Below are 17,184 nucleotides of genomic sequence, written 5' to 3'. Positions count from 1 at the left end.
CAGCTGTGGAAAATGTACCAAGCCAATATACTGTTCACATCTAAATATTGTGACTAAGGCCAGGTCTACATTAGGCCAAAAAGTCAATCTAAGGTACGCAATTGCTGCTACAACAGTTGCATAGCTGGAACTGACATATCCTAGATGGATTTTTCTGGCCATTGGCACAATGGGAGGTCAATGGGAGTAACTCTTTCATCGACCTCTCTTACTCCCTGGTGACAATGTAGAGTCCTGATGGTTCAATTTAGTGAGTCACCACTAGGCACACTAAATCGAACCCCGGAAGATGGACCTTGAATGAGTTGATCTTCTGGTAAGTGTAGACACACCCGAATATGAACAAATGCCATTTGAAAGACATAAAGCCTTTACCCCTGCTCTGATTGCCAGTTCCAGATTTTTCCAACAAATAAATGTTAGCTATGCTATTCATTATGCAAAATAGGATTTGCAGCCTTGTTATATACATGTAAGATTCTTACACAAGCAAAAAAAAGTGAGCTCAACAGAGGTTTTGGAAATAATTTCTTATATTTCCAATAGAAAATATGACTAAACATTCAGAGACCATTTTCTCAGGTGCATAGCAACAAACACTATGGTCCAGGAGGTCTAAAGATGTCAGTTATATTTGATTCATGCATCCAGCAGCCCTCAGGCAGAATGGAGAATCAGCTCTTTTTGTTTGCTTGAATGAATTGGTACATGAAGCAGTCTTTGAAAATTTCTGCTTCCCCATAAAGTTTGTGCTACCAGTCTTTAGAAACTGAGTGGTGCCTACAAGGAACTCAGCTGTGATCTTCGGCACCTACAAGGATATCAGATGTGAATCACATATAACAAATGTCAGAACCTGAGTTTTATTTTGGTCCCTTTCAGCATAGACAATGTGTGGGGTGTACATGGGGCCACTTACACTCCCTGTATTATCCCCTTCACACTCACTGTGAGCACTGCACCACTTCCAATGAATACGGCAGCAGTGGCGTGGCCTAGGAATAGCATTTCTCATCCATGCCACTCCAGGGGAGAGAGGAACTATCACCGTACCATCAGAAGTGGCATGGCTCTTCCACAGGAAGAGGCAAGTGGGGGCTGAGCAAGGGTGGGGAGGGAACATTTCTCCAGTGCACTTCCAGAATCCCTGCATCAGTTGCCTCCACCTTTAGGCATATTTAATTTGAAAACTAATACCTCACATTTACCTCTGCAAATATATAGCTGTAACAGAATACAATTGCATGACAAAGTCCTGCTGCCTGACACTGTCTTTTATTATATTGAATTGCTGGATGGATACTTAATATGCATCTACCTAAGGCTAAAAAACAATAGAAGTGGAGACAAAGATAATGACAAAGCTAAGAGTAGAATCGTCAACTGTTGTTGCTTTAGTATAATCACTGGCAGCCATTAATGTCATAATAGTCATAAGAACAAAATGAGATACTATATGTTCTTTATGAACAATATAGACACATGAAAATTGTCACCCCACAACTGGAGCCAGTGCTAATGTGATATATATTTTCTGTGAGTAGTTAGTCCAACACTAGTGTGATATTGTCCAATTACTGACTACTACTATACTAAAATAAATCATATAGTAAGCAGACTCTCTTTGCCCTTCAGAAGATTACGGCTGTGTCTACACGTGCCCCAAACTTCGAAATGGCCATGCAAATGGCCATTTCGAAGTTTACTAATGAAGCGCTGACATGCATATTCAGCGCTTCATTAGCATGCGGGCGGCAGCGGCGCTTCGAAATTGACGAGCCTTGCCGCCGCGCGTCGCGTCCAGACGGGGCTCCTTTTCGAAAGGACGCCACCTTCTTCGAAGTCCCCTTATTCCCATGAGGTCACGGGAATAAGGGGACTTCGAAGTAGGTGGCGTGCTTTCGAAAAGGAGCCCCGTCTGGACGCGCCGCGCGGCAGCAAGGCTCGTCAATTTCGAAGCGCCGCTGCCGCCCGCATGCTAATGAAGCGCTGAATATGCATGTCAGCGCTTCATTAGTAAACTTCGAAATGGCCATTTGCATGGCCATTTCGAAGTTTGGGGCACGTGTAGACGTAGCCTACATGTTCTATTTGTTGAAATTTAAAATAGTGAAGTAAGGACTCTAAATTACTAATTTCTCAGTGGTTTGTTTGTTTTTTTTTAAATACAGAGTATTATAGAGTTAAATGCTCTACATACTAGTTCAGATCCTCTGGAGATGTCCTGTAGTGCCTCAGTTCAATCTGACTGTATATTGGCAGGAAGGAATTAAGAGTGAACTCTGTTAACCCTGCACTGGACCTGCAAGCATTAACTGTGGTTTTCTGGCTGAGAAAGCTACACCCTCACAGCCCAGCTTGCCATGGTCTGGCTGGAGACCAGCTATCAAGGCCTATGGAACAGCTCAGCCAGGGCTGACTGCTGCTGGTGAAAGAGGTGCCATTTGAGCTCCTGAGGAAGAGCTTCAGACAGACCAAACCACAGGGATGAGTCAGTGAGGAACAGTTTGAGAGGCTCCTGGTCTGGAACAGAGTGGTGAAGAAGACTGCAACAGTGAGTCCAGTAGAAAGTAGCTCAGGACTGGGGGTTACATTCCCTAAGAGCTCAGCACGTTTCAGGTGGATTACCTGCTGAGCTAAAGGTGGACCATTCCACCAAAGAGAGTGTCATGGGCTGGAACCAGCAGAGTAGGGGGGCTCTAGAACTTTTACCCTTTCCCCATTAACCCCCAAGTGCCTAGGGCACTTTATCAGTGGTATTTAGGACCTGTAGGGTTAAGCAGTGCTGGCCAGAGGTTTTGTGAATGCCAGTGCCACCAAAATATTAGATGTAGGTACCAAAATGACCATTATGAATACCAGGAACCTCACAAATCTGTTATTTCTCCACCAAAGCGGTAGTTCCAAGCCCTTACAGTCAGTAGCATCAATTCATCTGCATATATGCTATCAATCCTGGCACACATCTGAATATCCCTTTTCCTGCATTTATCTCCTGCTTTTTGCACAATGAAGATTAAAAATAGAAAATATTGAAGCAATAAATTAAAGTAATATTGTACATGGACACAGCAGAACACTAATACCCTTTTGAGGGTGAGTTAGATATGCCAAAAACACCAACGAGACAAAGCATGTGCTTAAATGCTATCTTAGCAAGAAACCTAAATCCTTGTAACAAATAAAGAGCCATACACACCTACAACACTATATAAATACATGTCCCCCTGAAGTCAATAGGAGCCTTCTCAACTGCTTTCTCTGTGAATTGGAAAGAACCCGTATGTACAGTAGGGTCTTCACATTCACAAACTTATGGTTTGCGAATTCAATTATTCACAAGCAGCCGCTTCCCAAGGGCTCTGAGGCACAGAGCACCAGCAGCCCTTGCTTCCCCCGGGACCTTGAGCAGGAGTGCTGCATGTCCTGCTTCCCCAGGGCTCCAAGCCCCCTGTGTTTGCAAAATTCAACATTCATGAGGGTTCTCAAAATGGAACCCTCGTGAATGTTGAGACCCTGCTGTGTAACTATGGCATGCTAAAGATGATAAATCATAAAATCATAATGAATGGAGGAAAGTAATATGTGAAACTGCTGCACATCAGTTTGACAAATGTAGAAACATAACCTCTATATGCAGTGATCACCATAGGGTCAGGTGCATTCGACTGCTTGATCCTGGGAACTCACCCAGTTGATTGCAATCTCTGGGGATGCAGTGAGGGTGCTTCTTGCCTGCCTCAGCCCCACACTGCCAGTGGGAGGTAAGGCAGGGAGTCAGGAGTCTCAAGCCACTGCTTCTGTCTGTAGGCACCATCCCTGCAGTTCTCTTAGACCAGGAGCTGTGGCCAATAGGAGCTGAGGGGGCACTGCAGGCAGAGAAGGGCAGCATGCAGAGCCACATACCCTCTATCGCCGGGGGATGCACAGAGATATGTTAGACCCATCCGGGAGTAGCACAGGGCCACAGCAGCCAGGGAGCCTGCCTTAGCTTTGTGCACCATCAGCCAGGAGCTGCCAAGGAGAATTGCCACCCAGCAGTATGCTGCACAAAAAGGACAAGATAACTAGAAAAAAATGCGCAATTTGCACCTCACCAATTGATTTGTAATCTACATCTCCCACAGCCAGCAAACCAGTTTGGCTTCTCTTAAAAGTAAACATGAATTTTCTTAGTTTGTAATTTAGTGAAAAGCTACAAATTACCACCTCCTGTGAAGAAAATGACCAGTCTTCTTCTTATTTATATGTCTGATGTAAATATGGTCCAACAATTCTAATTTTACATTTAAATAGTTATTTCAGACAATTGCTTCTGGAGTAGCAAAGTATTACAATGATGCCTCTTTGCTATATTTGTGAATTGAGAATTGAATTGTTATATTTTCTTTCATTCGTTCTTGGTGCCCACAGTAACACAATGGAGAGTTTTTAATTTTCCATTCCTGCAGTAAGTCACCATGGTTGTGTAGATACAGTTTACTGTTACCAGGTGGTAAAATGGTAGATGGTAGCCTTCATGCTGCATCTTATGATAAGTGAGAAATCACAAATAATACAGTCAACCTGGCATCTGAACACCAAAGCAACAACTCAATGACCAGCAGCCCCTCTTAACAGCATTAGTGTGGAACCAAACTCAAATATATTATAAGGCTTAGTGAAATCATGATTTAAAATCAGGCAACTTTATTAATGCAAATCCAAGATGAACATAGTCAAGAATTTAAGATGTGATAATACGACTACTCCATCTTTGCAAAAAATTGCACCAGAAGGATCTGCTATTAAAAGCTGTGGTTCTGAAACTCTTCTGGTAGATGATATAGCTACAAATGAAATTACTGATTTGATACAAGAAAAAATGGATACATAGAGGCACAAAAAGAGGTTCCATCAGCCCAGTGAGAACAAAGAATTTAGCTATATTAATATGTAAGATATAATATGAAAATAAATTGTCACAATCTTTAAGATATATTTTCTAATTAAAGGATGAAAGCACGATGGAACTTGTTTGCACAAAGGAAAAACCAAGATGACAACTCAAGTAACTCTTGGTTGTATGCAAAGTCAAACCTGACTTCACAAAGGACCCAAAAACAAAACAAAAATAACTGAATAACTGAAGAAACAAAAGACTAAAAATTTGGGGAGTCAAAAAAAGAGAATTCCAAACTGTTTTCACTTGGGTATGTCTACACTCTGAAATAAGGTTGAATTTATCGAAGTTGAATTTGTTAACACTGGATTTTATAAAGTCAAAGTTGTGTCCGCACCTGCCTTTAAAGTTGACTTAGTCCATTCCCACTAATCGCCAAAGTCCAGCTGTTGCAGCAGTGCATTGTGGGAACCTATCCCATAGTTCCCTCAGCCCATTGCATTCTGGGCTTTTTCAAGGCTCCGTTATGGGAAAGAATTCCCCACAAGTGGTTGTGGGAGTGTGATGTCCTCATACCACACTGCATTGCCCTCAGAGCAAACGGCCTTTTTTCAGAAGTCTCTTTCCCCAAGGAGATATTGAGTTATCTGAATCACGCACCTTTTAACCAAATGTGCCATCACACCTACTTCCATCTTCCCAGCCTGCATTGCCCTCATTCCCCTCCTTTTGAAGCCAAATGGCCAATTGTCAGAAGCCAAAGTGGGGAAGCCCAGAGAGCATTGGTTAGGGTTCCCAGAGGTTAGGATCACTCAGACTCTGTCTACACTATACAAATAATTTCAAAGTTGCTTACTTTGAAGTACAATTTTGAAGTAAGCAACTTTGAAGTTGAGCATTTACACACACTCTACTTTGAAGTTAAACTGGGAATGGAATAAGAACTTTGAAGTTGGGGAAAATGTGTGTAGACTCTCTGCTGGCTACTTTGAAGTTAGTTCCTAGTGCAGACGCACCCTGAGAAGAAAAGGAAAGACAAAGTGCCTCACTTTCTAGTGGTTAGTCTCTCTTTTCCTGTTGAAAATCAGTGATCCCCTAGGGAAAGAACACCTAGGGCTTGTTTACAGTACCTCCATAGTTCAAAGGGAGGATGGTAAGTAGGGTGTTGGGAGTTTATTAATGACGTGTTGCACTGCATAAGCAGCACTTCATTAAGCTAATTCTCCCCCACAGCAACACCAAAGTGTTACACTTCTAAGTGGCAGTTTGCATGTAGCCGCGGCTAACCCACTGGTACTTCAAAGTGCCTGGGCAACTTCAGAGTTCCTTTACTTCTCAAAATTTTGAGCAGCGCAGCACTTCATTAATAATCTCCCAATGCCCTACTTACCATCCTCCCTTCGATGTAGGGAGCTAGTGTAGACACGCGCCTAGAGAAATGTGCACAACAGCCAACAGGATTGGTAGAGGTGCTCAGGCTACAACCATCTATGAGTCCCTCCCTGTTCTGCGACATGCTAACAGGAACCTCACTGGTCCCCTGGGGGAAGAACACCAATGTGTACAGCAGCCACGAGAATTGGCGAAGGTGCTCAGGCTACAATTATCTCTGAGCATTTGTGCAGCAAACAGGACACTGCAGAGACTGCGTGGCTCCCCTGAGCCACATGCTTTGGGAAGCAAGGGCTGGCAGGGGCATCCCTCAATTAAGTATTGGCCAGAGCCAGCCCCCACCACCACCTCTGGAGCCAGGGAATCATGAGGCTCCTGTTAGCATGCAGCAGGCACCAGGCTCTGGGGGTGGGGGCATCCCACAATTCAGCATTGGCCAGGGCTGGCCCTCCAGTTCTCTGGAGCCAGGGGATTGTGAAGCTCCCATTAGCAGGTGCAGGCACCAGGCTCTAGCGGGGCCAGCTCACAATTCAGCATTGGCCAGAGCCCCCCAGAAACAGCCATCCAGCCCCTGAAAATCTTTGCTGTGGGAGGAGACTTCCCCTGATGAGAGCCAGCCCCCAAATCTTTCCTACCTATGGAGCCTTCATCACTTGCAAGACAGGACATGCTGCTGTCTGGAACCATGGATTTGCAATGTCAACATAGCAGGCACGTCTTTATTGGGTGGGGGTGCTAGCCACATGGGGGGGGGGGCTAGACCTCTGACTGCATGGTGCCTAGAAGGGAGGGACGGCTCCCTCTCTACAAACGCGACCCATGGAGAAGAAGTTTCTCAGCCTCTCATATAAGCGTGACCCCACAACAGCCAAGCTGATGTGTGGTGTGGTGGGGTGGGAGCTGGACCACTGCATGGCACCGGTGAGGTGGGGGGAGTAGCCACATGGTGAGATGTGGGTTAGACCTCCAACTGCAGGGTGCCTCAAATATGCAGTGGTGAAAAAAATATTTCAGCCTCTCCTGCTATATCCTGTGCAGGGAAGAAGCCTTCACCCCACGCAGGACATGATGTCCTACTGTCTCATGTGCTGCTGTCTGGTCCGCACCGCCAATCTGCCATGTGCTGTGCTGGGGCAGAGGCTAACCAGCAAAATGAAATGAATCCCTGGCTCTCCTGATGGCTCCATGCTGGCGCTCTGTAAAACAGCTAGATGTGCTCACCACACTGATGATAAAAAATGAATTCAATATGTTGGGCTTCCTGTTTCCTGCTTACTGCTCATCTGGAGCAATGACCTGAAAGGCCACTTTGAGGAGCATTGTAGGACATTTCCAGGTCAAATAAAAATTGTTTTTTAACCCTGGTTAATCTACACTGTTTTAGCTTGACATTGCAAATTCACTTTTTCAAGTAACTTCATTGGGAAGTTAGCAGTACAAACATTGGTGTTACAGTCACTAAGAATCGACTTATTGAGCCCTGGGGTGTAGCCTGCAATTTTTTAAAATCGACCATAAATGAATGACTCATATCTAAATAGCAAATGATATATGATCTTGAAACATTGGATAACTCCCTCTGGCGTCCTCCAGAGACAGAGAAGGTTCAGGAGTGAAAAGCAAGAAGCAAGTGGTACAAACAAAGTTTGTGAACATGCTGCAGTAAACACCTATTGCATTACAAATCATTGTGCGTACGCTGTTCTTAGAGAGTTACAAAAAGTATGGTTTGATGTTATTTATTAAGGACTGTCTTGTATTCACATGCATTGTGGCACCTGAATTATTGAGGTTTTTTTTTACCAAATTCGAAAGAATGGACCTTCCTGCTATTTTGGTTTCCACCTCCTGGCCTCATGCTACAGGAAAGGTGTCACTCACATTAATTATATTTAAAGAGATCAGATCCCATCACACAAGAGTGTAAAGAAAAGACTCTATGAAGAAAAATGGAAGAGAACTGAGCCTAAACTGAACAGCATTCCACAATTCAATGTCTAAGGCCCACTGCTTCAAAGAGATCCAACCAGGTCTGTCAAAACATGCATAATGAGAAATTGAAATTAAAATTGACCCTGGATCCTCTGGCAAAACTACAGCTTTGCTTTTCACCAGAAAATGCCTGTTCACCCAGGACTTTATAGGTCTCTGGTAACCTCTGAATTTATTTATTTACTGGCTGATCAGAATATGCTTGATGTGGCCTTACTGATATCAGAATGACTGGCCCAGCCTCAGTGACCTAGCAGTTAATCTGATCACAGAATTCCATAGCCAACAGAATATCATTGATAACAACCTACTCACTAACATGTATTTAGAAACTCTCCACATTTTCATAACAGTGAAAAGATACTCCAACTTTTTACCTTCCAGAAAAAAGTAGCAACCGATAGCTCTCGCATAAGCATAATTTGTAACATAAAGGCAGAGAAGAATATGTCTTCTTCCCGTGTTGGTCCTCTCAGAGATTATCACCACAACCAGTGAATCCACATGACATATTGTATGTTTAACAAAAGGAAATGGATTCCTGTGCTCTGAAAGAATAGAGTTGATGATGACAGGTCAAATATTCAAAAGTCCCAGCTTGGGCAAATAACATCCTGTGTTGTGCAACAAAGCTGGCAAATGTGCCCCAGAAATTGATGTATCAGAAGGATACCTACTGATCCCTAAATTTTTATCCTGAGGAGCTTCCTAAAATTCATGTCCCTATTGGGTTTGAAGTTCAGAGTACTTGTAAACCATTAGGTCAGTGCAAAGGGACCATTAACCTGGCCTAACTAAAGGTTTTCTCAAGAGGGCCAGACATATGCTAATCTATGTTGAAGCTCCTTGGTGTGGTCATGAAAAAGCCCTGGCCAAAAGGACTGCTGCATTTACACAAATCTTAGCACATGCACTTGTGTGCTGCTGTAGATTAATGCAGCACTGAAAGAGCCTATATCTAACTACAGGACTAGCAAAATGTAAAAGTAGCATCAAGCCATCTTTTGTTCTCCTCCTCACTCTTGCAGAACTTGGCTAAGCTCCAATATAGGAGCCAAAGGACAAGATTGCCTTAGGCCCACTTTTGAATCCAGACATAAGTGGAGCTACTGTGAGTCTTTACCAGATCCCGAGAGCTAATGCATATTACCAGATGACTATTTAACCCTAACTCTTTCTGTATATTGCTGAAGACAGTGAATCTGGGGTATACCCTGAGTCCTTAGAGGATCTGGCTGCTCTGTTTCCAGCCAAGGTACCTATACAGTTCTTGTCAGGGCCAAGGCAAGAACTTCTGGAAGTACACCGAGGCCAGAATAGCTTCTCCCTGCCAAATGACTGGATCCTTCTCTGATGTGTACTCTTCCCCAATGACTAAGCACTTTGAAATGGGATCCAGTGCCACACAGCAGGACATGCAATCTCAGAGTAATGATCTGTTTGGACAACATCAAAGGAGAGACTAATAAACCAATATTTCATAAAATCCATCTTTGTGTCATAACTCAACATTTGCAAGTCTCAGAAATACAGTAACTAAGAGGTATTTTGGTTAGTAAGTATATAAAAATGTTACCTGGCAAGGTTTTTTCATTTTAATTGCTATAACATGGTATCTGTAACAGCAGAGCTCACAGGTCCATGACCCTCTTTCACTGATCCACTTTAAGAGGCACAGTTGATGTGTGTACCGTACTGACCCATCACAGCGGCAAGGATTTAACAATTCACCCTGAAATAAACAAACAAAATCAGAATAATATTTCATGTTTTGAGTTCTGCAATTGGTTTGTTTTAAGCACTCTTCCAAGCTTTTCTATTTTTGGCTAGAATAAAAATCAAAAGTTAGAGCTCTTTTAAAGATTTTCTCTAACTTAAACATTCTACAACATTTCACATGATGGCTTGATATGCATCACACTGCATCTGTAATTGTGATACCAACGATCACCTTAAGTGAATAGTAATACTATTTATTATCTCTTTCTAGTAACTTGAAAAGGCTGGTTACATGCATTTCCTCTGCAGTTATTCTTAACCAGGGGTAAGAAAGAAATGCATGACATCATAGCGCACTGCATGCTTCTGCTACCAATTCGTATTGTAAAGATGCCTGGTTGTCAGAAATTACACCATAATTTTTCTACTAAGTGAACACTAAAAAAATCGAAATGTCTTTCCAATCAGCATGTCATAGTATAGCAACTTATTAATTGCTGAAATCGTGTGCTTGGGTGAAGATTCCTTGTTTCTTATTTGTGTGACTTCACTTCAAAAATGAAAGTCACAAAGGTAATATGCTAACAACGGCCCGCACCTATGTTCTAAGCTCAGTCGCATGGCTCTTAGATAAGACCATTACAGCCCAACTGAGCAACACAAATAATAACTGTCCTGCTCTGTTTCTTCTTCTTCTTCTTCTCCCGGTGACTAGGGAAATAAATCACTGTCTGGCAAGCCACCCCCGCACCCCGCCGGCCCAGCGCTGGCGCCGGCCCGGTCCGCTGCCACGCATGGGGCACAATGCGAGTGGAAGGACCCGGCTGCGATGCGGGGCGAACGAGCAGCCCCGACATCCCTTCCCAGGGTTCCGTCCTTCCCCGGGGCAGTGGGAGACGAGGGCCGCCCCGGGCGGGGGGCAGGCGGCGCGGAGAAGGCGACGGTCCCTGGCAGGGCAGGCGGCGGCCGGCCGAGCCCTGGGCGGGGGATCGGAGCCCGCGGCCGCCGAGCTGAGCCGAGAGCCGGGCTGGGGCGGCCGAAGGCAGCGGGGCTTGTCCGCCCGCCCGTAGCCCCGTCCAGGGTGCTGATGGCGGCGCGCGGGGCCGCAGCCTCCCGGCCCGGGGCGCGCTCACCTGCTCGGCGCCCTGGAAGCAGATCTTGCAGATGGGGCCGGCGCCGCCGGGGTTGCTGCCGCTGCCGCTGTCGCTGTCGCTGCCGCACACGGAGCGGCTCTCGGGCGTGTCGCCGCCCCTTCTCCCCTCGGAGGGGCCCGGCGGGCTCCCGCCGCAGCCGGGGCTCTGCCCCGCCCCGGGGGGGTCCTCGGCCGCCGGCTCCTCCGCGGCCGGCAGCGCCAGGGGGGCGGTGCCGGGTCGGGGCATTTCCCTCGCCGCGCCGCAGCTCATCCCGCCGGCCCGAGCCCGAGCCCGGCGCGGCGGCCGGGACCCCGCTCTGCCCTGCGGCAGCCGGCAGGCGGCGGGGCGGCGGCTGGTGCCTGTCAGGGCGGCTCGCGCCGGGCCGGCTCCAGGCGCAAACAGCCGCCTCCGAACGGAGCGAGAGACCGTTACACGGCGCGAGCCGGGCGGGGCAGCGCGCGCGAGACAGGCCCTGCAACCGCCACGCGCCACAGGCACCCAGCCCCCTCCCCCGCCCCGCGCTCCCGCCCGGGCCCCCAGCGGGGCTCTGCCACAGCAGGGACACGGGCAGCGCCCGCCCCACCAGGGCAGCCACCCCTCAGGCCCGGAACAGCCCGGGCACCTGGCATGAGCCAGGCCCGTCTTCCTGGGCGGAGAGCCCCCGCCAGCTAGCCCAGGGGGCTGCCTCAGAGCGGCCGTGGTCCGGCGATAACCAGGGCAGGGGGCAGCCCTTCCCCTCCCCACGCCCCCAGGCACATGCACCCCCCACCGCCTCACACCTCAAGGTCACTGCCACCTCCCCCATTGGAAGCCCTGACCTTCAACACCATCTCCCGCGCACAGCCACTTGCCTCCTCCCACACAGTGAGCTACAGTCACCGTCCCACCAAAGCGGTCACTTGGCTTTTGCCAACAGCCTTTCACTTCCTTACCTAACAGACACACCCAGGCCACCACCCGCTCCAACATATTCCTGGTCCCACCCTGAGCAATCAGCACTCCTCACACATACACCCCTGTTGTCCCCTTCAAAAAGTACCGCCCCCCTACACACAAAACAACCATTTCCACATCATTACCTCTCCTTCATTTCCCTTCCAAAACTAGCCATCTCCGCCGAGGGGCCAGAAAACTGGCCTCCCTCCATGCAGCGCTGTCCTACAAATGATACACGTATCGGAGGGGTAGCCGTGACCAGCAGCTGATGAAGCGAGTCTGTGCTCACGAAAGCTCATGCTCAAAATTTTTCTGTTAGTCTATAAGGTGCCACAGGACCCTTCGTTGCTGTTACAAATGATACAGGCACTTGCCCCTTTCCAACACAGTCATCATCACCTCATGGACACAGACCAAACACCATTGCACACATTTACACAGTCCTGCTCTTGAACATTGTCACCCTCCATCACTCCTGCCTTCATCCCCAAACTCAAGAACTGCGTCTCAAACACTTTTTCCACTTTTAATATGCCACCAGAACACTCATGCTTCCTCTCACAAGACCCTGCCATGTCCTTATCCTTGGTAAATAGAGCCTACAGTATTACAGAGTTAATGCCACAAAACACCACTAATATTTGCATGTTGCCACATTTTGGATTGTTTCTGGAACTTAGAAAAATAGGAACAGGGCAAGGATAAGCCATAGCTATTCAGATTGATCTGGAAACAAACACTCATCCTTGAGCCCTGCTATTTATTGCTGCAGTTTTCTTTTCTACCCTACATACATACAGGACAGGGCTCATCCTCTTCCCCAGGAGACAGCGTTGTGTCAGTCATAAATCCATATTTAAGACTGAAACTAGATTTCTTGCTAAACCATATACTCACTCTCCCTGAGAGAGAGAGAGAGAGAATCACTCAATCAATAAACATACATCACATATGTTGCTACCATCTAGTGTTTTGCTCTTAGAGGCATGTCCTCTATAATACCTACTGTGTATAGCAGTATTAGCCTGCCTTGACACAGCTTTGCTTCAGAGACTAATATCCTCTTATCCCCCACACCCGCCCTGGGAAAGAAAAATGGAAAAAATATGGGCAGGCACTTTCAAGAGTGAAGAGTCACAGCCTATGTTTCAGCGCTTTCCTCCTTCACCCTTTCTCTCTTTGATTTGAAAATTACATTTGATATTCTTTCTCACTCCCCTTTATTAAAAATGATACAATTATAATCCATGCCCTACAAAAATATGGTAACATTGCTACAAGCTTTGGAACGCTGGTATCAGATAAATGGGATGCAATCAATATCAAACTGCTTCTTATGTTTGAGCAAGTGTATATTTTATGCATAAGGGAAGCCATGCCTTTTGAAGAGTATGGGAAAAGCAAGCTTTTCTAGGTAAGTGTTGCTGTTGATCCTTGGAGAATGGGGCTAATATAGTTGTCAGGAGAATTCCCATTCTTGGACCAGTGGTTTATTCCTTTCATCCAACTTGATTGCAGGGATTGTGTTTGAAAAATAGTAGTCCATATATACTTTTCCTGGTGTCAGTTTTGCAAAAATGCGTGCTCTGACAAGTTTATAAAATCACTACATTCTTCAAAAGTCATAAACAAATAATGTGTACAAATACCTATTCTGATTAAAATACATTTTCAGAAAATACTTTATAATAAAAATATTTAAACCCCATATATTTACAATTTTGTTATAAAGTGAGAAATGCTATTATTAAAATTGATTTTTCATCTCATAATAAAGGAAGCAAAAGGACTTGACAAGAAAGTGATAAGGAACTCACAGGGCAACTATCTAGTCAAAGAGATACTCTTGTTTCTTATAGTTTAAGAAGAAATCAATGACAAAAGATGAGCAAAGACCTAAATTTTGCCCTCTGGGGATGTGATGGGTTTACAAATCTGAAGCTACTGCAGCGAGCCTAATCAGCTGTGCCCACGTTATCTCTAACTGATGTTACATGGGAAGAGTAGGACTCAAAAGAGGAGAATACACTCAGTAGGAGGCTGGTGAGGAAGCAATGAGGAGGCGCAGCTTCCCTGGGAGATAAAAGGGTGGTATGAGTCCAGTGTTGAGTAGCACTGCTGCCTTTTAAAGCCTCTCTGAACAGAAGATAGACCTATTTGGATGTACACAAGCTTTGCTGATGGTCTTAAGGCAATCAGTGGCAAATCGTGGTCTGCCAGACAAGGCAGAACGGGGACAGAGAGCTAAACCAAGACGGAGAATGGATGAATGAACTAAGAAAGTCTGACAAGACAGACAGGGTAAAGGCTACTCTACTTAGGCATATGTAGTGGAGTGCTTTTTCTTTGGTTACTATCTTTGTCTATTAGGTGGGGCTGGAATTGTACTTTTGTGGTGATCTTATGGATAGATGAGCCACATAAACCACCACAGCAGATAGGAAACACCAGTTTGGTAAAATGAGGCAGAGGGCCTGCAGAAGGAGAGGGGCTATCACAAGGAGAGGGGCTAGAATGGCAACCTGCTGAAAGAGCTAGCTCAGCTACATTAAAAAAAAAAGGGTAGATGCATCACTACGGGTGGTCCTGAAGTATAAAATTTTTCTTTGGTACTAACATAATCTATTTCAAATCATTCTGGTCATTTTCTCAAAAAAAAGTTCTAAACCAATCTGTCTGTTAGTCACTATGATTTCAAAGGGAGCTAACCTCCTGGACACTTGAAAATCCCACAAGGCATCTCTCTGCATCATTTAGGGGCTTCAATGCCTTTAAAAATCTGTTTTTGTAGGCCACATCTTGTAATCTTTATTTAGATTTTAGGCAGTCATTATTCAGGCAAAGATCGCTCACCTCAGTGCTTAGTTTATTGACTTCAATAGGATTTTTTAAAATAAAAACTAAATTATTACTTCAGAATTCGTGTACTGAGCAGAAATGTTCTCTACAACTGGTATGTCCTTTCTCTGGAACATGATTAAGTGGTTTGTATAAAAGATATAGAAAGAGAGGGAAATGTCTGACCGTACAAACAAACTGGGGAAGTAGGGAGCATCAGTCTACGTATGATGGGGAGGAGGAGGCGGAGGACAGGAATAATACACTCAAGTACAAAAAAATTGAAGGTATTTTAAAAGCCTGATCAAAAAAGAAACCAAAATCAAATAGAGAGAAAAACACAGAGTAGGCAGAAAACAAACAAACAAAAAACCTAGGCCACTGAGAAAAAAAAAAAAAGCATAGCGATAGATAACTAATTTCCCCTGTAATTTGCAAAATTTGTTTGTCATTCAGAACATTATGTTGAATTATTAACACAAAATGGCCTTCATATTTAACCCTGTTAAGTGTGGCTCCATTTTAGTACAGATTGCTGATCTGTTTATGTGCAGCAATATGTATCATATAGCTTTTAAGATGGTGGTATAAAACAAGTTATTGTTACTGAAGTCAGAACAAAAAGGAGCAAAGAGAAATGGTGGTATAATCTAATACATAGACATACAAATGAAAGAAGAAGAACTATCCAAAAAAGAGTCAAACTTTGAAGAAGCTAGAAATTAAGCTAAAACAATTAGAAACAAGTGGTGGAACGAGAGGATTGAGAAAGGGAAATGGATACTTAAAAGCGATTGTAATCAATATAAAGAACTAATAATGTATCAATATCCCTTTATATAAAGTTCTTATTTTCTTTCTCTTTCCCATTTGTATCAAAAAAGTCAGTAGAGATCTCAGCTTTTAGAAGGAAGTAGCTTGAAAGATTAAAAACCTTAAAGTAGAAATTGGGACATTGTTTTCCTGATAGTAGAAGAGGACAATATATATGACTGAGGTATTGAATCATAGGCATATAGAATACTGTGTAAAGAAAGCTAACTGGGTTTTCCTGTTTTATCTTTCTCATGTCTAGTCCAAGTTGAACCTCTCTAGTCCAGTACCTGCAGGACCTGACCTTCGCCAAAGCAGATAATTTGCCAAACCCTAGGATGTCAATGTTGTGTAGCAGCATTACCAACACTTCTACTGCTTACTGGGTTCTTTGAAACCATTTGGATATAATTTAGAGTTAAGTGACAGCACAGAACACTGAAAGCCAGGACTGGTGGCTCTAAACAAATTTTATGGGACCTTGGAAAACTTAGACATATAAATGGACATCTGGCAAATTCATGACAGAATATGGATGTTGTTGAACCCATGAAGGATGAACTAGCTAGTTTCAACCAGTATGAAAAATATACTCATCAGTCAAAAGCAGAAAAGCTGAAATTGATAAGAGGAATTATATGTTTAGAGGCGAGTGTGGGTGGGGGTGGATGAGTGTAGTGTGGGTTTGGTGCAACAGAATTCATTCCCACACAATAAGATTTTTAAAGGACTACTTATTTATCTGCATACTAACACTTTCAATTACACAAATGAATATAAAATTGCAAAGACTATCTATCTTCATACTTAAGGGTTTATCTTTGTTTCTCAGTATTCCAAATGCTGGGAAGAGAAGCAGAAAAAAAAAAGCAGAAGGGGGTGAAGGATGTTACATGATACATCTTCCACTCCAAGCAGCCTTCTGGTGAGTGGGAAACACGTATGAGAGCCAAAAAATAAGAGAGGAAGAAAGCAGAAAGGAAAAAAATAAGAGCAGAGTTGAAGGGATAGATTAGGACTTCTTGTGGTTGATTTTAGCATCAGCATCAATGCTGGGAGGGGGAAGAAGTGAAAGGAAGAAATGTTGGGGGAAAAAAGAATGCTCTTGTTTTTAAGACAGCAGCCTGGGATTCAGGGGATTTGTATAATTCTGTTGCAGACCTGAAGTAAGTCATTTGTACTCGCTGTGCTTCAGTTCCATACTTGTTTAATGGAAATAATACTTCATTTACCTGTCTCTTGTATTAGGACTGTAAACTTTTATTGGAGGGGATTATCTCTTACTACATTTGTATGGTATCTTGCACAACAGGCTGTGATCTCGGTTGAGGCCTCTAAGGACTGTCATCATACAAATAATAATGATAAAACCAAACTGATACTGAGGTGGTGATGCTATGGAACAGCGAGAAAAATTGATTTGCTGTCTGTTAATGGAGAATATAGGGGAAGTGCAACCACTGAGGGGGGATGAATGGT

At 44.5% G+C, this 17,184-nt stretch overlaps 1 protein-coding gene across 1 annotated transcript in view; it reads right to left on the bottom strand.

The window, feature by feature from the left end:
- Positions 1-11,388, bottom strand: part of MARCHF11 (membrane associated ring-CH-type finger 11) — a 43,463-nt gene extending 32,075 nt beyond the window's left edge. The window contains exons 1-2 of the mRNA XM_074985470.1: positions 11,119-11,388; positions 9,843-9,998 (exon numbers count right to left, since the gene is read on the bottom strand). Coding sequence (XP_074841571.1) covers positions 9,843-9,998; positions 11,119-11,388 — 426 coding nt within the window. The remainder of the gene's footprint in view (positions 1-9,842; positions 9,999-11,118) is intronic.
- Between the last annotated feature and the right edge of the window lie 5,796 nt (positions 11,389-17,184).

This window comes from Carettochelys insculpta, chromosome 2 (assembly GCF_033958435.1).
Source record: "Carettochelys insculpta isolate YL-2023 chromosome 2, ASM3395843v1, whole genome shotgun sequence".
Taxonomy (NCBI): Eukaryota; Metazoa; Chordata; order Testudines; family Carettochelyidae; genus Carettochelys; species Carettochelys insculpta.
Note: the sequence above shows the minus strand (reverse complement) of the source record. Positions and strands in the feature narration are given on the sequence as shown.